The 24,662-nt window shown below is 41.0% G+C and overlaps 1 protein-coding gene across 7 annotated transcripts in view; it reads left to right on the forward strand.

Moving 5' to 3' along the window:
- Positions 1-24,662, forward strand: part of EHBP1L1 (EH domain binding protein 1 like 1) — a 1,032,390-nt gene that overhangs the window by 884,239 nt on the left and 123,489 nt on the right. For 6 of the 7 annotated variants that reach the window (XM_077456900.1, XM_077456917.1, XM_077456908.1 and 3 more), the window contains one exon: positions 6,493-6,575. In XM_077456900.1, the coding sequence (XP_077313026.1) occupies positions 6,493-6,575 (83 nt within the window). Of the gene's footprint in view, positions 1-6,492; positions 6,576-15,099; positions 15,328-24,662 lie in introns of those variants that run through there. The other variant, XM_077456944.1, reaches the window with a different exon arrangement.

Below are 24,662 nucleotides of genomic sequence, written 5' to 3' on the forward strand. Positions count from 1 at the left end.
AACCTTTTCCTTGGTAATTAGGGTATTGGGCTTGGGCAGGGGATCTATATCCTCTGATAATAGAGTGTTTAATGCTTGAAAGTTGTGTAATAGAATTGGCTGAAGGTCTTGTCAAAATACTGTGGGTGTTTAGTTGAGGAGAAATGTGTCTCTTGCATCATTATAATGTCAGCACCCAGTCTCTTGTAGTGTCTAAAGGCTTTTTTCGCTTATTAGGTAAGTTAAATCCTTGAACGTTGTGAGAAAATATTTTAAGGCCCATTGTCAAAAAGGGGGTTGTGCTTGTCGAGGAGTAGTATACCTTGTTTTGAGTGTAAACATTTAGAGCCATAACCGTTATGAACAGATTTGTATCTGTTGTTTTAGAATATGAACGTATATGTGTTATACTATATAGAGTTCTGTCACTGCACCTGCTTTGAGTATATCAAAATTAAAGGATATAAAACATTTTACTATTAAATTGTCAACATGAAATATGGCCAAAAAGGCAAAGCGATAAAAAAAAAAACATGAAAACAAAGGTGGCTAGGGGACATATTGTCGCCCAGCCTGATAAATTCAACCAGAGGACAATTCAGTCCTGAATCCACAGGACTGCCACACTACACAAAAGGGCAGGGTGGCGGACTCCAGAGGAAGAATCAGAGACAAACCAGCAACGGCGGATGTGCCTGGCATCTTCATAAATGCTTATATAACAAACAAAAAAGTACATGGTTATAAAAGAATTGTAGAAAAATAAAATATGCTACCAAAATATACACTTGGGTGTAAGGGCGGTTAGTGTCAAAAACCACAGCGTGGTATATATCGGGTGACCCTTTTGATATGGAATATACATCAGACCCTAGGAAGTGAAATGGATCAAGAGGGGGGAAGCCTGCATATAATGCATCTCACGTGTGACCACGGGTGTCCAGCTTTAGAGGGAGGGTGCTTCAGAGGTCCATACTGCTCAGAACTCTGTCCATAGGATATAAGCACAATTATGGTAATTTACTGATCACCTGTCATGGTTGCAGACTGAGAGAAAATACAAAAAAAGAAAAAAAATGTTTTGTTAGTGCAGAAAGTTCAACCTGTATAGCTTAATCAGCTTAAGGGATAAGTTGACCTAGCAAGGGAGGGCAGCTATTGATATAGGCATGCACCTCCCAAGTAGTCTGTCCAAAGCTGAAGTCATTACTTAGCGAACGTAGTGGATCAGGAATCTTAGAAAAATTAGAGGGACATCAAAAACAGAAGTCCCGGAAAATGTCAGCATAATATTCCATTCCCTGATCAAATTTCCAGTTGGTTGGAAAACATCCCAAATAATGAGATTCAATAACACCCTCATCAGAGGAGGGCCAATTAGACTGGAATGACACTTGGAAAATTAAAATGGAGGGGAAAGGTAATCCAGGGCTGCAAATAGGATTAATAAGGGTAACAACTGACCACCGATGAAATTGTTAACATATAGTATGGTCATATTAAGGAGATTATGTTGCAAGGTTTTGGAAAGGTTGGTACCATCTTCTTTGCTCTCTTTGGGTGCCTCTGGGAGTAGACCAAATGGGAGATGATCTGGGTGTAGAAGGAAATCGATGAGGTAGGGCTTGTTCAAGAAAGCCCTGCTTAACCAATAGGTCTTTTCCCTCTACGACATTGTATACCATGTATGTGGTACCATTGTGCATAATGGATAATTTGAAGGGGAAGCCCCAGCGATATTTGATTCTGGTTGACTGGAGGATATTGGTAAATTGGTATATCTGCAGTCTAATTCCATCCATCTCAATATTTTGGGTATTTCTAGAGGCTCTCATTATATCTTCCTTAGTGACAAAGTCCTTTATGCACAATATTATATCGCACGGTGGCTTGTCAAGGGTTGGTTTGGGACGGAGTGCTCTGTGAAGCCTGTCACAAGCAAAAGCAGATTGAGGTTTGTCAGGTACCAGGTTATGGAACAGTTTAGTGATAGTTTGATTCAGATCTGTAATAGACTCAGGGACGCCACGTATTCTTATATTATTGTGCCTGTTTCTGTTGTCTAAATCTTCTATATGAGCCTGCAAAAAAGAGAAGCTGTCAGCAAGAGTTTCATAGTCCTTTCTAAGATCACTGTGGGCCAGTGACAATTCTTCATGCTTAGTTTCCAAAATGTTGGTGCGGCCTCCAATGCTGGCTATCTTTTGTGATAGAACGCTGGTAGTTTTGTTTAGCTCAGATTCAAGCTTCCCCATTAGCTTCTCATAAATGGCTGTTAAGCTGGCATCAAGATCCGCCTTAGTAATGGAGGAGAGTGTACTCACAGTTTGTGGCTTGCAGAGTCTGTGTCTGTATGGTGCTGCTGGAGACCTTGTGTAATCCAGCCCCATTTTGGGTCATCTTTCCTGCTTTAGTATAGCGCGCCAGGTCCAGGGGAAAGTTTGTCAGCGAGTGCTGGGAGCGTTGTTTGCGCCCTTTCTTTGCTGGCATGTGGCAGGGTGTTCTGCGTGGGTGCTGTGAAATTTCAGGCTGTTTTTGTGGCGATTTGGCCCCAGGAATCTTGCCTGGCAGGTCCAGTCAGACGGAGCTCAGCTCAGAAGCATCTGTCCAGTATGGCGCCGCACATGCGCCCCCCCCCCCCCCCCCCGAATGGGTGACATTTCATAAACACTGTATTCAATTTCTGTGTACTTCAGTAATACTATATATAGCTTTTTTTTCTCTACCCCTTTCCAGTAGGATACTGAATAAATCATTGCGACTCGTGGGGGGGTTATTAGTTGCAGTATCTGCATTTAGTCCAATTTATAGCAGTGTTTTTTACTTTTAGTGTCACATTCATTGCAAGAGTAACAGTAAATAACAAACATGTCATACTTTTTTGTTCTGTGCAAATGTATTGCACAGAGCGACCCTGATCATCCTCTTCTGGGGTCCCCTGCTAGCGCTCTTGGCTCATTCTATTCTCCATCTGCCCCCTAGCAAGATGATTGCTATGGGGGCAGACATGATCCCAAGCCAGGCTGTTAGTGTCTATTGACACACAGAGCGAGGCTTGGCCCTACCCCCTGCTCTCTCCTCACTGAATTTGACTGACAGCAGCAGGCGCCAATGGCTTATGCTGCTACCAGTCAGTACCTTTGTGAAGAGGTAGAGAGGTGAGAAAACTGCAGCCAGGGCACAGCACTGGATTGTTCCAGGAGTGAGGTAAATGCTGAGAGGGGGAGGGGGCACAGCAAGTCCTAAAACGTTTTTTAACTTAATGCAATGAATGCATTAAGGTAAAAAAATGTTTAGCTTTAAAATCACTTTAATTGTACAGGTTCATTATTTTCATATATCTCTTGCAAACTGTGACATACTGTATGTACTTCAAATGAATAACAATTGTTTTGGTAATATTGGAAGTATTTAACTTGCATGAATTAATTATTAAATAGGCTCGCCATTTAAGGCTTGATTCACACTAATGCATGTAGCGCCCACCGCCTTTAGGTGGGTGCTAGACCCCAGTGCTGGAAAGCCATGGAACTTCACTGGAAAGCCTGGAGGTTCAGAGACTCCAGAGCTGGAAGGTTTCACCATTTCAAGAAGTAACGGGCCTGAGTAGACCAGGGTCGTCTGGACTTTCCTGAGCTGGCCTGGGAAGAAATGGCAGGAGGTGAGAAGGCAGGTGAGGCCTGGGACTCCAGCATTTTAACAGTACCACATGTCATTCAGAAGGACATGAGCCAGTTCGTTAAGGGAAAGGGTTCTTTTTACTCGTGCAGCTCAACAAGAGAGGCAACTTATACTGTCCTGCATCGCTTGCTGATCACGCACACAACATGGACCACAGCATCAAGAATAAAAGTTACTGTTTCAACTGTTGAACTGTGCCTTTGATTAATACAGCAGGGGTGGAAGAGGTGAGGGTTAAGCCAGCCATACTGTAATGAACTATTTAGCAGCTCCCAAGGGAGTAGTGCACTACATGTTTTTTGATGCATTTTGCATTTTTCCAAAACGCAGGGAAATTCTATAACATGGGTTTCTATGGAACATGTTCACATCAATGCATGTTTGTGCCTCTGCATTTTTGGAAAGGGTCAGCGACTTTTGTTTCATACAAAATGCAGCGTTTTGCATGTAATAGAATTCAATGGACCTGCATCCAAAACGTAAGTACTGCGTTTTTACCGCAATTTTACCATGATTTTCATTTTATTTGTTTTTTTTACACTGTATATAGCTGGTTGCTAAGGAGGGGGCTGGCTTCCCAGTCCCTTCCTTAGCAACCAGCTATATACAATGTACAAAAAAAAACGCAAAACGTGCCAAAATCATGGTAAACTCGCAGCAAAAATGTGTTTCCAAAAACGCGGCAAACACCGCAAAGAGCACTGCAGAAACGCTCATTGATGTGAATCGAGCCTAATTCTTAAATAGGATTCACACTTCAACATTGGTTCCTAATGTTCCTAATACAATACATAGAAAGCAAATGAGGCTGGAGTGGTTTTAGGATTTTGCCACTTTTGATTTAAATTATTTTATAGATAAATTTGTTGATTAATTTTGGAGCAAAATAAGATTGTATGCTTCAGATTTGAATATATTGTTTGGTGTTCAACCTATTTTTGAGCATTGTTTTATCTTTTGCATGATAGTTGTTGTCCTTGATATGTGATGATCAGGCTGGTGCATGTCACTAATATGAGGTTACGTGTGTGTGTAGACAAAGGTATTCAATTTGTTTTGTTTCATTTAGATTCATAAAACTAGTTATTTATTTGCGTTAAATTTGGTTGATTTTTTTAGTTCGTATTTGGGATTCGTATTCAGAATTTGTTTTTGGAAGTCATTTTATGTATTTCTTGAATTCTCTTTTATGTTTTGTTTTATGTCTTTTTCAAAACGTTTCAATCGATAAATTTTGAATTGGCCGAATCGAAAACTTTTTTTTTTTCAAATCGAATGTGGCAAAATGAACAAACAAAACAAAAATCTTCATCAAACAATTACAATGACTCTAAATCACCTTTGGCTTAACTAAAACAGCATTTTTTCAAAATGATACTCTAATAACACATACAGTCTTTGATTTCAGAAACATGTTTACTGTTATAATTCAACTGTAATTCTATGTAAAATTTGATTTGAATTTCAATTCAAATTTAGTTTCGTTATTCAGAGTATTCGGTAAACGTTGTTTTTACTGTAATTTGGATATTCGGATATATACGAATAATGAAGAATTTGTCCGAATATTTATTCGGAACTAAACAAACTGCACATGTCTAATAGACTATGCTTGCAGCACAACTAGGTGCGCATGAACAATTAACTCATAACTTTTTACAGAACAAATGTCAGTTCACCAAAAATGTATATATTTAGTTGAAGTTCTCATTGCCATAGTTTCCAAATGTTTTCTAACCTACCTTGGAGTCTCATTCATTGTGGCACAGCAATTTTGTTCCTTCGTGCTAACTTCTAATAAGAAAAGTAAAAACTTTAACAAATAAAAAGGGTACCCTCTTGTAATAGCCATTGCAGGTGTACAGACCTAGCAACTCAAGCATGGAAATCTCTCATGCACAAAACCCATGAGATGCTCTGTTAAACTGTAGTGTAACCTTAACGCATCTACTAGAAACAAACATATGGGTGAATGGACTGTTTCATATATTCATAAAGTGGCAACTTTATGGACTGAACAGACATATGGCAGACATTCATCTTATCTTATGTAAATCCAGTCAGAACCAACAGTTTATGATTCCAATAGGACCCAACAGGATTATCATCAAGAGCAGCAGCATAAATCCTAATGGTAGCAAGCAGTGAAAGCAAGGTCCAGCTGTCACTGTTGCTTTACTTGCAGAGGTACTTTCTTCAGGACTGATATGAGCATTTCACAGTGCTAACAAGAAAAGGAACTGGAGTGGTATGGTGTAAAATAACAGGAAGCAGAGCTGCATTTAGCTAAAGCATAGAGGATCTGTCAAGTTCTCCTGTGGGCACCAAGCTAGACAGAAGCATGATTAGCAGTACCCGGTTTCAAGGGAATTGAAACACAGCCCAAACCATTTTTTTTGGTTAATTCTATGTTCAAAACTGAATGCCTAAACTTTGTCTAGAAAGGTGGCTACATTTAGAAGTAAACTTTTGCAGTATTAACTACAATGCTACTGTTTTGTTTGAGGCCGGGTTTACACTGTAACCCACTGCAAATCTCACAGGAGCGCTGTGCTTCCCTGTTCCCCGTTTCTGGGACGAATCAGGGCAGATTCTATGCCTGAATTCATCCCTGAAATGGAGTCCAAGACGCACATCGGTCTTGCAGTGCGCTCTGCAGCCGCAATGGAGATATGTGAAGCAGAGCCAGTCACATTCTTCTGCTATGCGAATTGGATGCGGGGAAACCCACATCTAATTCACATAGGTGTGAACCAGGCCTTAAGGTTTTTTGTCTTTGTGTTTTTATAATTTTTTTTCTAGATTTTTATTTGTCTTCCCGTTTTGCTACAGAACAATCTGCATCTACAGATGTTTCCTTTTCTGCCAGTGAAGTTCCCACAACTGAAGCTGCAATGAAAGAGGAGGAGCCGATGGTATGACTTGACAACATTTATACTGCATATTTCTGTCTTAGACACTGTTATTCAATTAAGCTACATAGTTACATCACTAGGACACAAGCTTATCTAGTTCAACCATTAGAAATTAATAAATACAATGAAAACCTCGCTTGAGGTGATTGTAGCCATATTAGTGCACTTGTGGCAAAAACAATTGAGTACTGTGCATGATATTTTTCATTTGCACTAGCATACAATTTTTCAGGACAAGCTTTCTTGGTAATGCCCCCTTCTTCAAGGTCTTAGCAGTACTGGTTCACAAAAGTTTTAGCAGAATGTTAGAAAAAGAGACAATCTCTGAGTGAAAGGAAAAAACAAACAAACACACACACTAATGTACATGGCAATAACTATAGACTGGAGGGGATGATAGTCACAGAGGGGGTCGTAAAACTGTTGGCTAATGAGTGAAAAAGCCACCATCCAAATTCAGGTTATTTTTTGTGTCAAATAGAACTATCATCATTAGTTCAGAAGTTTACCTTTCCTGAATAGTTTAAAGTCCAAAGTTGTCAATATATATTTAATGCCAATTCTTCACCAAATCTGGTTTATAACACACATGCTGTGGAGTGACCCTTTAAAGTGCTCACTCTTCAGACTGTATTGAACTCCTATCAAAATAAAAAGTTCTAGATGTGCTTGTTTACAATAGATTCTCCTGATCATCAATACGCATAGCGTCATAAACCACTTTATATTGTATATACATTTTCTCGTGTCAGCGCTTATTGTGTAGGATGTCTATATGTTTATTTTTTTGGTATAGAAGTTTTTTAGTTGTTCATTCTGGTATAATTTATAATATCACGTTATAGGGTAGTGCTACTCAAACTTTTCAATATATTGTCAATTAGTGAACAGCCGGCACATTTTTTGAGCAACAGCTGGGTATATTTTTTAGTTTCGTTTTTTTCACACACATATTAATATACATTAGGTATTTTAAATACCTTTTAGGATTTTTTATCATAGCTGAGGTTTTCTATGCCTCCTATCGGTTTAGTTTCAGTCAAGGCCTGACTCTGTACCTACTGATTAGAAACTTACAGCAAGTTTGATGGAGAGACTGGGAATGTGTTAAAGTAATGGTGGCATGTGTTTTTTCTGCTAATGAGTTCATTCAGAAGGATCCAAAAGCTTTTCCGGATTCTAACACTCCCATACCTATGGAGGTTGATGCTATTAAGAGATCTATTTTTACACAGGAGAAAGAGAGAAGACATTCGGAGAACGTATATTATGTTGTGGGGTCTCTGGGCATTACACAGTTATTTGTCCCAAGAAAGCTAAAAGAATAATTTCTGTGACTGATGTTATAGTGCCTGAACAAACACACTTAATTACCCAGTTTCCCCATTGATCCATGAAGAAAATAAACTTTAATTCTCTATTATCTAATTGAGTCCTCCATATCAAACTTATCACCGAGGGCTAGACTCGGGGGCCGGGGGAACTTTATGGACATGGAATTTACACAAAAAATAAATCATCCCCTATTGATAAAGAGATGGTAGATGGTTAACTTTTATAGTCAGCACCTGTTGCCCATGAAACTGTTCCTCTGGTACTCCAATTTGAGGCTGACCATCGTGAGGCTATCAGCTGATTATGTCACCAAAATATCATGGGCATTCCTTGCTTTTCTAACCATCATCTTTCCATCATCTGGGGAGCACAAACTTAAATTTAAAAAATCTACACATTTTATTTATATTTTATTTAAAATTGTATGCCCCCCCCATTGCAAGGAATCTTGTCAAGCAAGTTCTCAACTACCCAGTCATTCCCAGGCACATCCTGCTTGCACAATACCATGAGTTGCGGGGTGACTGTGATAAAAAAAGGGGATCAATTACTTCCCCCTCTCCCATATGATTGTCCCATTGAACTGCTTCCAGGGGCAAATATACCTTTTGATTTCCTCTTCAATCTGTCAGCTCCCACGGCAGAGTCTGAAGCATCCACTTCCATGATAAAAGGTAGTTGAGGGTCGGATGTATCAATATTGGTGCAGAAGTGAAAAGAGTCTTTAGCTTACTAAAGGCAATCTGTGCCTCAGATGATCACACAAAGGGCATCCCTTTCTTTGTCAGCTGCGTAATTGGTGCTATCACCTTAAAAAAGTTTCTTATAAATTTTCTGTAGAAGTTGGGAAATCCAACAAATAGTTGTATATTTATAGCGTTTCTGGGGCAAGCCAATCCACCACTGCTTTGATCTTCTGGAGATCCATGCTCAATCCTTCTGGACAACTAATATATACCTATAACTGTATCTGAGTTTGTTCAAACTCACACTTCTCCAGGTTGATGTAAAGTGATTCTTACCTAACATTTCAGAGACATGCAAACATGCTTGAGATGCTCCTCCAGGTTATCATGAAAGATGAGAATATCATCCAGATAATCACAATCTGGCTCAACAGATCATGAAAATCATCACTGATGAAGTGTTGAAAAATTGGGGGAGCATTGCAAAGGCCAAAAACCATGACCAAGGACTTGAAATACCCATATTTGGTTCTAAAGGCGGTTTTCTATTTGTCTTCTTGATGAATGCGGACAAGGTCATATGCCCTTGTAAGTCAAGTTTTATAAAGCCTTTAGTAGAATAGAGTCTTTCAATCATTTTACAGATTAAGGGAAGACAGTAATGCTTTTTAATAGTAATTTCATTCAAATCCCTGTAGTCGATGCACTGGGACACAAGGTGGAATTCTTTTTTCCATCAAAGAACAGAGCTGCCCCTGCAGGAGACCTTTTATGAATGGAGGCATCTGCTGGAAGGGGATAATCACTCTGTAACTTGTCTCACTGTTCATAAAATTTGGAATTCATTTGTTCTGCCAAAAGATTGATTTCTAAACAAGCACCTTGGTCTTTGAAAAAAGAAAAAGAAAAATATCCCCTGCAGTGGGGTTTTCTGGCAGCAAGGCAATATCTGTAATGTAGGTGAAAAAATACTAAGTAGAAAATAAACTACTGAGTAAAAGGGGAATTTTTATAAATGTTTATTATTACATAAAAGAAATATAAATGGTATAAATGACACAGTAGTCAAAAAATGAACTCCACTGGACAATTAAAAAACATAATATAAGAATTAGATATACATATATAGACAAAAAGATTTTATCACATGAACACTGTGCAATTGTGTAAACAGTGGAGATGTGACTGACACGTTTCGACCCCCACTTGGGGTCTTCTTCAGAGGAATTGTCTACCATGGAAAGAAAAAATTATGAATACATATACAGAAAATTATTTATCTCGGTATACTGTAAATAGTTAAATAAATATAAATATAGATATTTGGAATCACAACATAATATAATTACCAATTAATATACATCCAAAACAGTAAAACTCAGATTTCACAGTGGGGATCCTCCTCAAAGAGTAAGAATGATAAGGACCACTTGTCTCTCCCCCTACATATATGTGCCAAGGGTCATGGAGTTACCAACTGTCACCGTATACCAAGCCAGGAAAGGGGGACGGAGTCCAATGGGGCAGCTTGCGAGGGATCACACAATCTAATCCCCTCCAGTGTAATCCACGAGGGGGGTGCAGGCGTCAGCAACCGAAAAATGGAAAAGACGCACCTGCAGCGGAATTCAATGCAAACATGCAGTCAGCCCTGCCCACTCCATAATTCAAGGAGTGGGCCCCTTAACTATAATATGTGCATATAGTTAAAGCCTAAAAACTGACACAGAGATGGTGGCAAGAAATCTAATAATGCATGCAAATGAAGATAGCGTCCCGTGGGGGGGGGGGGGGAGGAGGGGGAAAGACCACCCCCATCAACCCATCCCAGAAACCACAAAAGTGCAGGGCAATGTACGTGAAAAAAGAAACTGGAATGAAAAGACAATTACTGTGAAAAGAAGTGAAAGAGGAAACCAGTGCATGTTGTCTGCAAAGTGTGGCTAAAAGTGCTCAGAATAAAAGTTTTTTACCTGAATTAATCATTGAGTGAATGAGGACTCCTCGGAAATCAAACCGAAGGGAAAGCGTGGAAAGAAAGAGGGAAGTAATGGCAATGACCCAATCCACATGGGTCATAGAAACAACAACCCTATACACGTATGCGATCCAATGGGGCAAAAAAAGCCCTGATCTGTAAATGGGTGTGAATAGTGAACATAAGTGTCTAGACCTCAGTTATATCTCAAATGCAAGTCAAAACAGAAGGCAACTTACCACCTGTACATTGAGCGGTCAGCAAGGTAATCTCCTACAGAGGAAGGGATAGATATCCCTCTGTATTAAGGGGGTATATATAGTGTGTGACCCCGCCTGACTGCGCGTGTGCGCAAAAGATTCGCCACAGGCGGGTCCCGCCCATCCATCGGCTTAATTGCTGATCAGCATTGTATGGTCGCCATAGCGGCAGACCGCATGTGATCCCCCCGCGCGTTCCGGAAGGGCAGAATCTGTGCATGCGCTGTGAGGTGCGGCGTCTGGGGATGTTCAGGGACGCCGCCGGCAAGGAGACATTCCCCAATCAGGTGGGCGGTACCTGCCCGCTTCGCACATGGGGACATGGGGAGGAGCCCGCACGCGCAAGGGCTCCCCCCCTGCCGGGAAACCGCACCAGAAGAGTCCACCCATCCTGGGATGGCAGCAGTGAAGACCGGAGGCACCATCTAGAGGCAGAGAGAGAGAGAAGTGCATTATTAACTACAAAAGTGCCAAACTGTATAAAATACACCCAATAGATACTCATATTATACAGATAATGCATATACACATGAATACGAAAGATGGTAAATGTTATCAGTCCAAAATACTGTAACGAAAATTAAAGAAAATTGTTGTTATAACTATAGGCCAAAAAAGGAAGAAAACGAGTGTAATGACTTGACAGATATAGTTCAAGCAGTATGTTGGAGATGTCCCTATTGCGTCCTTCCAGAGATAAATCCCCTTAGGAAGGGGGCAAAAGAGATTGCTTAATTCAGCCCAGGGTAAGAGGTGGCGTTTAGTTTGAATATCCATCTCTGTTCGTGTTGGAGCAGTATCTTGTTCCAGTCCCCACCCCGATCTGGGATGTGTATGCGATCAAGTACAGCAAAAGTTACAGTAGGCATTTTGTAATTATGTATGGCGACCACATGTCGCCCAATGGGTAGGTAGTGGTTGCCAATCTCCATGCTGTAGATGAGATGTGCTTGGCTATCCGTCTGTGAAATTCCAATTTGGTTTTCCCGACGTAATATCCCCGCATTCGCATTCCATAAAATACACAACCCCCCGTGTTTGGCAGTTGGCAAAATGTGCAGGACGAAACGTCGCACCATTAGGTAGACGAAAAGTTTTATCTCGTCTAATATATCTGCAGGAAGAACAGTGACCACAAGGAAAAGAGCCAAAGGCCGAACAATGTCTGGCTCTCTTTGCTTCGTTTTTATACTCGCTTTGAACCAGTTTGTCATAGAGTGAGGTGGCACGTTTATAAGTGATTGAGGGGTGTGCTGGAACGAGACTTCCAATTCTTGGGTCGTCCCTCAGGATCGACCAATGTTTTTGAATGATGTTTCGGATGGCAATATGTTGTTTAGAAACAGCAAACGATCCTGGCTACCTCAGAGCCAGAGCCGTCCCTCGCCTTTTTGGGGAGCAACAGGTCCCGGCGAGACTGTACTGCCGTCCTGTTATAAGCTCTTCGTAAACATGACCGGCTATAGCCGCGTGCTAAAAGTCTCGCTTGTAATTTGCCAGCCTCCTCTCTAAAGAGGAGATCGTCTGAGCAGTTTCTGCGCGAACGCAGATACTGCCCTAGGGAATGGAACGTTTCAAATTCTTGGGATGGAACTATCCGCATGAAGCACAGTATTACCTGCAGTACTTTGTGTAGTGAAAATGTGATTAGCAGAGGTACGGCCGATTTGGACATCCAAAAATGTAATTTTGTGATGGTCGTACTTCATAGTAAATTTTAGATTGTAATCATTTACATTGATACAGGACAGGAATTTTAGCAATTGGTCCTCCGGTCCCTCCCATATGACGAGGATGTCGTCGATGTACCCCCGCCACATTGAGATGTGGCGCGTGTACTCGACGAGACCCCCGTCACACAGGAGGGACTTCTCCCACTCCGCCAGGTACAGGTTAGCGTAGGCCGGGGCACAACATGTGCCCATGGCCACACCCTGCACCTGGAGGTAGTGGAAGTTGTTGAAAGCAATTGTGGTGTAAAATATAATCCAGGCCCTGGACGATGAAATCGCTCAATGCCTGGTCATATCTACCGCTATGTTGAAGTGTAGCTCGTACAGTCTCGATTCCTTTGGTATGCATGATCGAGCTGTAAAGTGCTTCCACATCGATAGCTACCAAAATGGCATTAGCCGAGTCAAATTGTCAATAATCTGTAACAGGTGTATGGTATCCTTTAAAAAGGAGGGCATACACACTACAAGAGGTTGTAGGAAGGAATCAATCAGTTTACTAAGGTTCTCTGCTATCCCCCCTTTCCCTGAGACGATGGGTCATCCCGTTGGGCGGGATTGGCATTTGTGAATTTTTGGAAGGCAATAAAAAGTGGCCTCTCTTGGAAATTTGGTGTTAATAAAAGAATGTTGGTCTCTTGTGATGCCTCCTGTTTTATCCAATATATCCTGGCACATGCTCACATAGTTAACATTGTCCATCAGAACCACATTGCCTCCCTTATCAGAAGGTTTGATTATGATGTTAAAATGATTACATAACGATTGAACGGCTTTACATTCTTCATAATTTATATTGTCTGGATGCGATTTTTTGCAATAAAGTTTAGAGATGTCCCTCAACCCTTGTTTCACAAAAATCTCGATATTTGGATTGAGACAGTGGGGGGAAGTGGCCAGAAGGTTTTTTCAAAGTTGATTGGGGTTTTGTGGGTTTATTGGCATTGTCCAATAAGGATTCCAGATCTATTTCGTCTATCAAATCCAGGGTATTATTCTCTTGAAATAAGAGTATTTCGGCCAATCTGGAACATCCATAGTTGCACTATCTTTCGCATGCAGACTCTTTAAAAGGAGTCTGCGTGCGAAAAGTTGGATGTCAGTAACCACCCCAAAAATATCGAAGTTTTCTTGTGGACAAAAAGTTAATCCACGTGATAGAACATTGGTCTCTACCGGGGACAGTGCATAGGATGACAGATTAATCACACTGAAGGATTCGGTAGAATCCGTGTGACAAAGGCGTCCAGGTTTCCTGTTCCCCTGTTCAATAGGGAGGAGGAAAGTCCCAGCGTGGCATTTAAAGTATTGTGTCGTATCTCTGGTGGATGTCCTACAATGTTTTGGTCATCCTCAATGTCTTGTCTTTTCATTCCAGTTTCTTTTTTCACTTACATTGCCCTGCACTTTTGTGGTTTCTGGGATGGCTTGATGGGGTAGTCTTTCCCCCTCCCCCCCCCCCCCCCCCACGGGACGCTATCTTCATTTGCATGCATTATTAGATTTCTTGGCACCATCTCTGTGTCAGTTTTTAGGCTTTAAAGCGGGAGTCCACCGGGACTCCGCGTTTTTTTTTTTTTTTAAAAGCCAGCAGCTACAAATACTGCAGCTGCTGACTTTTAAAATAGTGACACTTACCTGTCCAGCGCGCCCGCGATGTCGGCACCCGAAGCCGATCACTAGGTCGTCTGTCGGGTCCTGCCGCTGCCATCTTGGGTATGGGAATCAGGAAATGGAGCCTTTCGGCTTCATTTCCCGGTTCCCTACTGCGCATGCGCGAATTGCGCTGCGCAATAAGGACGCTCCCCGCTGCCTCTGGGAGCTGTGTGTTTCCCAGCAGGCAGCGGGGCACTTGCGGGAAGGGGCGGGCACTTGCGGAAAGGGGCGTAAGTTACGCCCCTTTCCGCAGAGAGCTGTCCCGGAAGTGGGTGCAATTACCTGGATTATCCAGGTAACTGCACCCCCCTCCCCCCTGAAAGGTGCCGATTGTGGCACCGGGGGGGGAGGGTTCCGATGAGCGGAAGGTCCACTTTAGGGTGGACCTCCGCTTTAACTATATGCACATATTATAGTTAAGGGTCCCACTCCTTGAATTATGGAGTGGGCAGGGCTGACTGCATGTTTGCATTGAATTCCGCTGCAGGTGCGTCTTTTCCATTTTTTGGCTGCTGACGCCTGCACCCCCCCTCGTGGATTACACGGGAGGGGATTAGATTGTGTGATCCCTCGCAAGCTATACCATTGGACTCCGCCCCCCCCTTTCCTGGCTTGGTATACGGTGACAGTTGGTAACTCCATGACCCTTGGCACATATATGTAGGGGGAGAGACAAGTGGTCCTTATCATTCTTACTCTTTGAGGAGGATCCCCACTGTGAAATCTGCGTTTTTACTGTTTTGGATGTACATTAATTGGTAATTATATTATGTTGTGATTCCAAATATCTATATTTATATTTATTTAACTATTTACAGTATACCGAGATAAATAATTTTCTGTATATGTATTCATAATTTTTTCTTTCCATGGTAGACAATTCCACTGAAGAAGACCCCAAGTGGAGGTCGAAACGCGTCAGTCACATCTCCACTGTTTACACAATTGCACAGTGTTCATGTGATTAAATCTTTTTGTCTATATATGTATATCTAATTCTTATATTATGTTTTTTAATTGTCCAGTGGAGTTCATTTTTTGACTACTGTGTCATTTATACCATTTATATTTCTTTTATGTAATAATAAACATTTATAAAAATTCCCCTTTTACTCAGTAGTTTATTTTCTACTTAGTATTTTTTCACCTACATTACAGATATTGCCTTGCTGCCAGAAAACCCCACTGCAGGGGATATTTTTCTTTTTCTTTTTTCAATCACGATTCAGGGGTGAGCAGCACTCTCTAACCTTTTGGTAGTGTGTTACTTCTTTTCTTTTTTATCTGCACCTTGGTCTTTATTCTTTTCCAGGTTAAATTCTATTATCTCGTATCAACCTGGGTCAAGGAATGGTAAGGCCGATGCCTTATCATAGAAGTTGTCTGAGCCTTTCCAGGGAGGCAACTCCGGATGTACAATCCTCAAAATAACTTCTTATTGGCCACAAGTTCCAAGACATTCTTGAGTCTCCTCAAAGATGGCTATGAGAATGACCAACTTTTCAATCATCCTCCTAGGGACATTAACCTTGAGTACAAGAACAGCTTTTGGGCTCAAGCATATTGTCTCTATGTACCTGAATCTGTCCTGTTTGAAGCTCTCAGATTGGTGGATGACTTTAAAGTGATTGTAAAGCTTTGTTTTTGTTTTTTTTAAATAACAAACTGTCAGGTGACCTGAGACCAGGTGACAGATGCACTCCGTTGGAATCGGAAAGTGCACCGCTAAGTGGACACTAGGACTGACTGCTGCGGATAGTACGCAGGGAGGTTCAGCAAGCAGGTCTACTGGATCATTAACACAGATCCCAGTTGGAGCTAGAGCAAAGATTCCCCAGGGCAAGGAGTCTAAGAGCCAGCAGGTGTTCACCAGAGCCTCTAGTGGTGAGGATGGACTGCGCTGCAGTCTGGCTCCAGGTCGCGGCCCCTAGGGTCTCACAGCTCATGCTCACGGTAGACTACAGGAGAAGGAAACAGCTGGCTGGAACAACAAGGATAGTAAAGGGATAAGGCAGAGGTCAGGGCAACTAGCAGACAGGAACAACAGAGTACACGCCAAAGGTTCCGGGTCACAGGCAGACAGGGATAGTCAGGGACATACCAAAAGGTCAGGGTCACGAGTAGGAATAGTCGAGAACTCACCAAGATCGGTAACAGAGACAAACATAGAGCACACTGCAAGCAGGAAACAGGTAGCCAAACACACAATGAATACACAATGGTTGATCAGCACTGCTAGCCTGCGGTGCACAGGTTAATATAGGGTACCCTGATAGGGCTTGTGGTGGAGCCATGCTTAGAGGAGAGGTTTTAAAAACCACTAGGTGGAAGTGGCTGGCCTCTTAGTCTGAACAGATGAGGAGAGGTAAGCAGACAGGAAGATTACTGCATAACCATGACACAAATATGTCATACTTACCTCCACTATGCAGTTCGTTATGCACAGAGTGGCCCCAATCCTTGACTTCTGGGGTCCACCGGCGGCGCTGGTAGCTCCTCCCTGCATCATAAAACCCCCTGGGGGGGGGGGCATTTTTAAAAGAAGGAAAAGAATACAAAGTTGCTTGCAATACCATCTCTATACCCAAATCTACCTGTCGACTCCTCACCTCACTCATTCAGTCTCCTCTTACTAACCGACATATCAGCATGGATGTTGCACCACTTCCTTAAACTAAATCTTTCTAAAACCAAGATGATAATATTTCCCCCTGCCAGTGCTCCTCTTTATGACTTTTCTGTTGAGGTAAATAATGCAGCCATCAATCCCTCCCCTCAAGTCAAAGTATTAGGTTTAATCCTAGACTCTGACTTCTCCTTTCAGCCCCAAATCCAATCGTTGTCAAATGCTTTTAGACTTCACGTCTCTAAAACTCGCCCCTTTTTAATGAATGAATCCACCAAGCTACTCCTTCACTCCCTTTTTATCTCTCTCCTTGACTATTGCAACTCCCTTCTCATGGGCCTACCTCCCCGTAGGCTATCACCTCTTCAGTCTATCATGAATGCTGCTGCCAGACTAATCTATCTTACCAACTGCTCAAAGTCCGCCACCCATCTCCGCCAATCCTTACACTGGGTTCCGATTGCCCAGAGAATTAAATTCAGAATACTATGAACATACAAATGTGTAATGTGGATAATCTACGCTACCCCAGCAACAATTAAATTGAATTAAATATATGAAAATATATAAACCTATATGCTCAAGCTCAGTGTATTTGACAGGTGCTGCAACTACAAAAAAAAAAACTGGAATATTCAGCTCAAAAACATGTACAAAAATTTAGATGCACAACCAAAAATGTGCAGATAAAAAACTTCTGCAAACAGATATGTGTCAAAGTAGGGAAAATCTATAGAAATACATGTGCTTCAAAATCAACAAATAAATACAATATCTATCATCAAGAAAAAATGGAAATGTCAATATTAAATACCATTCATAATAATTCCATTAGACAGACAGTCCTTCAATGGGAATACAAATGGTTCTTTCCATGGTATATTTCCAAACCGGACAGCCAAGGAATAAAAAAAAATGCCAGATGGCTGCTTACCAGATATGTAGGATCTCTATTACAGAGATCATATAGGCACATATAGGAGAGGTCATTCTGAGTGGGTAAGTGATTAATTCACATTTCCTTCTGGATCCTCCCCTCCACCGACAAATTCAAATGTCGTAGTGTGCTCCACGGAGTCCCGTACTCGAAAAGGGCACTTGTGGGGTGATTTATAAAAAGAAGAGAGAGGGCTTCATAGTTCAACAAGTTAAAACGATTCCTTTATTTCATATCCTGGACAACTCATATCCTATGAAGCACTGGCAGACAATTCTGATGAAAAAGCACAGCTGCGGCTTGAGCCAGCCAGCTGATGTGTGGTGATGCTATTTCCTAAGGCTCCACCCGACGCTACATTTCTCCATACTAGGCATCGACAGGGAAAGGAGGCTAGGATCAAACGTCACACACCACAATTTAAATACAAAAAGAAAAATAAATACCGCACCCAAACCTAAATCTACACTCGTACAATTAAAAATCGCAGCAGCTCAGTTTTACAAGATACACGTAAACACAATAAGATAACAAAAGGAAAAAAACGCGCACATACATAAATACTGTAAATAAAATTAAATATGCACACCTATGAGTGATTAATTGATTGCAATAGTAGTGAAAAAAGTTGATCTACCCCTCTAATAAATCAAATATATAAAAAGAATTATAAATAACAAGTGTTAAAAATGAACTTCCCAGTGAAGTGATAAAAAAGTCCAATAAATGAAAAATAGTCCAGTGAAAACTTAATAAATACCTACATTTCATAAGAATTCATGGAAAAATAAAAAATAGATTAATAGTAACAATAAAAATAAAATTGAAAAAATATATATTAGTGATAATAATAAAAAATTGGTGATAATAATGAGTGTTATAATAATTTAAAAATAAAAAGTGTTCAATCATCTGTGCAACCAAAAAACGCCAAGGATCGTAACCACCACTACACAAAATATGCGCTTACCAAAAGGTAAGCGATTTCATGCCCATAGTCAATCTCCACAGCACCTCCTCAGACCATGATCGCAGTAGGCTCCCTTATTTAATGAAACGGGCTGGGACCGTCAACAGCAGCACGTAAAGCAGAAAGGCAGTACTCGGGATCCCAGGGAAATGGAAAGAAGACTCGCCATAACATAATTCTGTATAACAAATGTAATAAAAGTAAAGAAATACACTTACACTTACATAGCAGTAAAAACGCCCATAAAAAATGCCAGCCGGCATGCAATCACCCATCCAACCTACGCTGTATTGCGATGACGTCAGCACATCTGCCACCCGACGTAGGTTTAGTTGTAAAAAGGTCCCCACGAATAAGTATTTTTACGACGAAACGTATGTAAGGTGGCAGACGTGCTGACGTCATCACAATACAGCGTAGGTTGGATGGCCGATTGCATGCCGTCGTTTACTGCTTTCTATGTAAGTGTATTTCTTTACTTTTATTACATTTGTTATACGGAATTATGCTATGGTGAGTCTTCTTTCCATTTCCCAGGGATCCCGAGTACTGCCTTTCTGCTTCACATGCTGCCGTTGGCGGTCCCGGCCTGTTTCATTCAACAAGGGAGCCTACTGTGATCATGGTCTGAAGAGGTACTGTGGAGATTGGCTATGGGCATGAAATAGATTGCCTTTTGGTAAGCGCATATTTTGTGTAGTGGTGGTCATGATCCTTGGTGTTTTCTGGTTGCACAGAAGATTGAACACTTTTTTTTATTATTATTATTACACTCGTTATCACCCATTTTTTATTATTATCACTAATATATATTTTTTCAATTTTATTTTTATTGCTACTATTAATCTAATATTTTTTATTTTTCCATGAAATCTTATGAAATTTAGGTATTTTATTAAGTTTTCACTGGACTATTTTTCATTTATTAGACTTTTTTATCACTTCACCGGGATTTTTTGAAGTTCATTATTAACACTTGTTATTTATAATTATTTTTATAAATCTTGGTATGTTTGATTTATTAGAGGTGTAGATCAACTATTTTCACTACCATTGCAATCAATTAATCACTCCTAGGTGTTTATATTTAATTTTATTTACAGTATTTACATATGTGCTCGTCTTTTTCCTTTTGTTACACAAGTTAAATACCTCAGCAGGAGCATGCCACCGGAAACTAGATTGGAAAAGCATTTCCCAATCTGTCCCCGGTGTGTAAGGAACAGAAGAAAACACCTGCTCCCACCACCAGAGATATATACACTTCGGATACATGACAGGACAGGCGTTTTCCTGTTCCAAGCCATATCGTAAAAAACTTCACGAAATCTGAAAATAACATACAAATTAAAAACACAGAAATTATATAATAGCAAAGAAATATATATATATATATATATATATATATATATATATATATATATATATATATATATAAACTTTTTCATCAAAATATATATACTTCATCTAAACATTTTATACAAAAGACATTTCATATGAGAGCCTCTTCAGAGAATCCTTTGCCAGAGAATTCTTTTTGGCCATAGTTAAACATTTAAATACATTGTATCACACCTAAAAACAACATATTTGATACATCCAAAATAAGTTTCAAAAGGTATGTCAGTATGCAAATGGTAGGAACACAACCAACCCACAACTCCCTGAATATCCATAACACCTTGGGTACTTGGGATATGGGTAAGGGGAAAAAGAAATTAAATTTAAACCCTGCATGCAGTGTGCATCCATGCCATATATCAATACAGATGGCAATAAAATTCCTATATAGGAAACCAATGAACATAAAAAGTGCATGAGTATATGGGATAAATATGAATATGTCCATACATCAGTAAACGATTTATAATATTATAAAGGTACAAAGGCACCCAAACCAGGGAATAAAACAACGGTTCGTATTGCATCTAAATTAAAATACTCATGGCCCAAAAGGGCATTATTAATCATGGTATGGTTAAATAAAAAAAAAGGGGAAAGAATAGAAAAACAAAAAACACCAATCCATGTTCACATCTAATATGTAATACCCACGGACCCTAATGGAGGCATTATTCATAATACCCCCATCTAGTACCTCCATGCTCGGAAATACTCATCTTATCCCATATTCACAATAAAATACATGTGAAATATATAAAAAAATATAAAAAGGTAATGGGATATGTACAATACGTATGACTCCTACACATAAAACATGTAGAAAGAGGGAAAGGAGAACTACTAGTAGAACAATGGGAAAAGTAAAATATAAGTAAATAAAAACATACTCCCACCCTCTATACTATACATATGGACCTGCTGGGACAATATAATCTTATACAGCCCACCATCCTTGTATACGAACATGTTCTAAAGAGGAAAGAGGCAAAAACATAAAAAATATATTATATATATATATATATATATATATATATATATATATATATATATATATATATATACATATGGTACATCTCAAGTGTTATTAATATAGCAATGAATGTCCCACTCAATGTTGAGGCCTAGGGGACTGTAAAACAGCATGTCAAAAATCCACCTAGTTTCTGTGAGAGATGTGTCATTTTAAATTATTTCCTCTCCAATGGGGCACACATTTCTCAATGGCTATAACCTCCAGTGATGAAGAGTCTCGGTTGTGGTATTGGCAAAAGAGCCAAGAGACACTATGGCCAATAAACCCCCTTCTAACATTGGATAGATGTTCCCTATTCTGATTTTAAGTGCATGGGTGGTCCTACCAATATACTGGAAACCACACGGACACTGAAGGAGGTAAATCACCCCTATGGTCCCAGAGATGATAAACTCAGTAATGGAATAGGTCCTAGAGGTAGCATGTAATGAAAAGGTTGAAGTCTTGATGGTTTTATATGATGCACATACCGCGCATCTCTTACACTGAAAAAACATTTTAGGTTGCCAAACATGCTAATCTTCGGGGGAGGATCTGTGACACTAGGTGCCACTAAATCTTTGAGGGTCTGATTTTTTGGTCATGCTGGAAGCTGTGATCCCAATATTTTATCGCTCTTCAAAACCTGCCAGTGTTTCTGTATTATTTTGTTCACCCACCAGAACTGGGAAGAAGAGGTGGTCAGAAAGGACCATTCCCGATCCCCTCTGCCACTTTCAGTATCCCTTTTCTTGGGCACTAATAGATTTTGCCTATCCAAAAAGGCAACCTCATGTAATTCTTTGTCCAAAACCAGTGGCTTATAACCTTTATCTACAAAACAACTTTTCAGTACCTCTGCTTGGGACTCAAAATCCTGTAAGTGCGAACAATTGCATCTAATACGTTGAAATTGTCCTCTAGGTATGGCTTTAAGCTTGTTAGAATGGTGCCCACTATCTGTTGGGATATACCCATTTCTGTCGGTATTCTTAAAGAAGGATTTGGTCAATAACTGGGGCATCTCCTTTAGAAATCACCAAATCCAAAAAATTAACAGATGTGGTACTATATTCATAAGTGAACTTAATACTCCAGTCATTGGTATTAACCACTTAACAACCGCCCCATAGCGGAATGACGGCTACAGGGCAGTTGTTTAACTCTGAGAGGCTGTCATATGATGTCCTCCCAGAAATCCGCTCATCGCGGCCATTTACCATGTGATCGCTCCGTCAAATGATGGAGTGATCACTTGTAAACAAACCGGCGTCATGTTATGACGCCGGTTCCTCCCTCCCCTCTCTGTACTGATCGGTACAGTGGAGGGGGAAGAGATTGGTGTCAGCAGCACTGTGGGCTGCATCTGCAGTGCCCACAGTACTGCTCACCGAAAATTAACCCCTCAATTCCCTGCCAATACTCTGCAATACCCTGCCAATACTCTGCAATACCCGTCAATACTCTGCAATACCCTGCCAATACTCTGCCTTAAATTGCCGTACCCAGCCATACTCTGAGATACCCTGCAATACCCAGCCATACTCGGTAATACCCTGCAATACCCAGCCATAGTCAGTGATATCCAGCAATACCCAGCCATACTCAGTGATACCCTACAATACCCAGCCATAGTCTGTGATACCCTGCAATAATCTGAATGATGGGTGTAGCTACACCATAAGAACAATCATAGCGGCTGTTCCGCTGCTTGATCGTTCTTACAGGAGGCGAGAGGGGACACCCCCCCCCCCCCCCCCGCCGCCCTCCGGTGCTTCTACCGACTCGCCAATACGATCAAAGCCAGAATCTTTATTTTATTTAATTCTTTTATTTTTATTTCAGGCTTCCCAGCCTAGAGGTGAGATGCGGGGTCTTATTGACCCCATATCTCACTGTAAAGAGGACCTGTCTTGCCATATTCCTATTACAAGGGATGTTTACATTCCATGTAATAGGAATAAAAGTGATCAAAAAATTTATTTTTGGGGAAAAAATTTCACACTAAAATAAGTAAAGTAAAATGAACAAAAATAAAAAATTAATTTAAAGTGCCCCTGTCCCCATGTGCTCGCATGCAGAAGCGAACGCATACGTAAGCCCTGCCCACATATGAAAACGGTGTTCAAACCACACATGTGAGGTATCACTGTGAACGTTAGAGCGAGAGCAATAATTCTAGCCCTAGACCTCCTCTGTAACTCAAAGCATGTAACCATTAAAAAAATGTAAAGCGTCGCCTATGGGGATTTTTAAGCAGCGACGTTTGGCGCCATTCCACGGGTGTGTGCAATTTTGAAGAGTGACATGTTAGGTATCTATTTACTCGTTGTCCTGAGGGGTGCTATACAAGGCCCAAAGGAGCGGAACCCCTTTTAAATGGGCCCCAGTCTTTGAGCGTGTTTAAACGCAGCCCGCCGTGATGGGTGAAAATTGAATCTGTCTGTTAAATCAGCAGTAACCTGCAGCAAGGACAAGGTAAGGGAAGAAGCTTTGCTTTTTCCTTCAATATACCTTATATGCCTTAGAAGTGTTTCCTCTATAAGGAGTAACTTACACTACCTATGATGTGTCTTAGAGCAGCTCTGTCTCAGAACATGTGTGGTCCCAGCGGCAAAGGGGGTTCTTACTATAGATCTTGTGGGATTTAGTAAAAAATACAGCAGTTGCTAATACAGAGATGTGTATAAACTTCTATATGGGCGGTGGCTGATTGGCTGACGCAGCTGCTTTAGCTGCATGGTTTAATTACAACCCAGCACTTCCACCTAGTAACATTGGGAAATGCCCTATGCTTCTGTGGTTTTAAAAAAAACTATAAATATGGTGACAGAACTCCCCCTCCCCTTCCCCTCTTCCTCTCCCCCCTTGTAGAGGTGTATAGTACGTTCACCTTACTTTGTGTTGGCCATCTGGGTCCCTAGCAGGGCCTGAGAATGCAGAGGGGCATGTCCGCAAGGTCACGTGGCGCTGTGTATGGATGTAACGTCCACACACACACAGCACTCGCCGCATAGCTGAGGGGAAGTGCTGAGGATGCCAATCAGGTTCCACCTGAGGCTTTATATCACAGACACTCTCATTTCAGAAAGACTTTTTAACTGAAGAGACACTAAGAGACACCAGAGCGCCGGGCATGTAAGGGTGTAAACAGGCATTTCCAGACAGATTGTTACTTAGTAGCAAAAGAACTGTTATTTTGTGTGTACCTCTGCTTGTGCTTTGCACTATGTCTTCCAGACCTACCGTAAAGGTACCCTAGGTGTCACCCCCAGGCGCTGGGAATCCCAGTTACGCCTCCATACTGTCTTCCTCTTCGGAGAGATCAGACGTGGCAAGCCAGGGTGAGTCATTAGAAGCTAGCGGTGGTGCAACTGCTTCACACACTTTAGCCCCTATAGAGGTGACTGAAAATGCATTTTCCTCTGCCTTGCAAGGTTTAGAAGGACGATTAGCGGCTTTAATCGCATCCTCCATCCAGTGTATAGGA

The sequence above is a fragment of the Lithobates pipiens genome, unplaced genomic scaffold (genome assembly GCF_037356315.1).
Source record: "Lithobates pipiens isolate NorthernLeopardFrog02 unplaced genomic scaffold, aLitPip1_a1.2 Scaffold_10, whole genome shotgun sequence".
Classification (NCBI taxonomy): domain Eukaryota; kingdom Metazoa; phylum Chordata; class Amphibia; order Anura; family Ranidae; genus Lithobates; species Lithobates pipiens.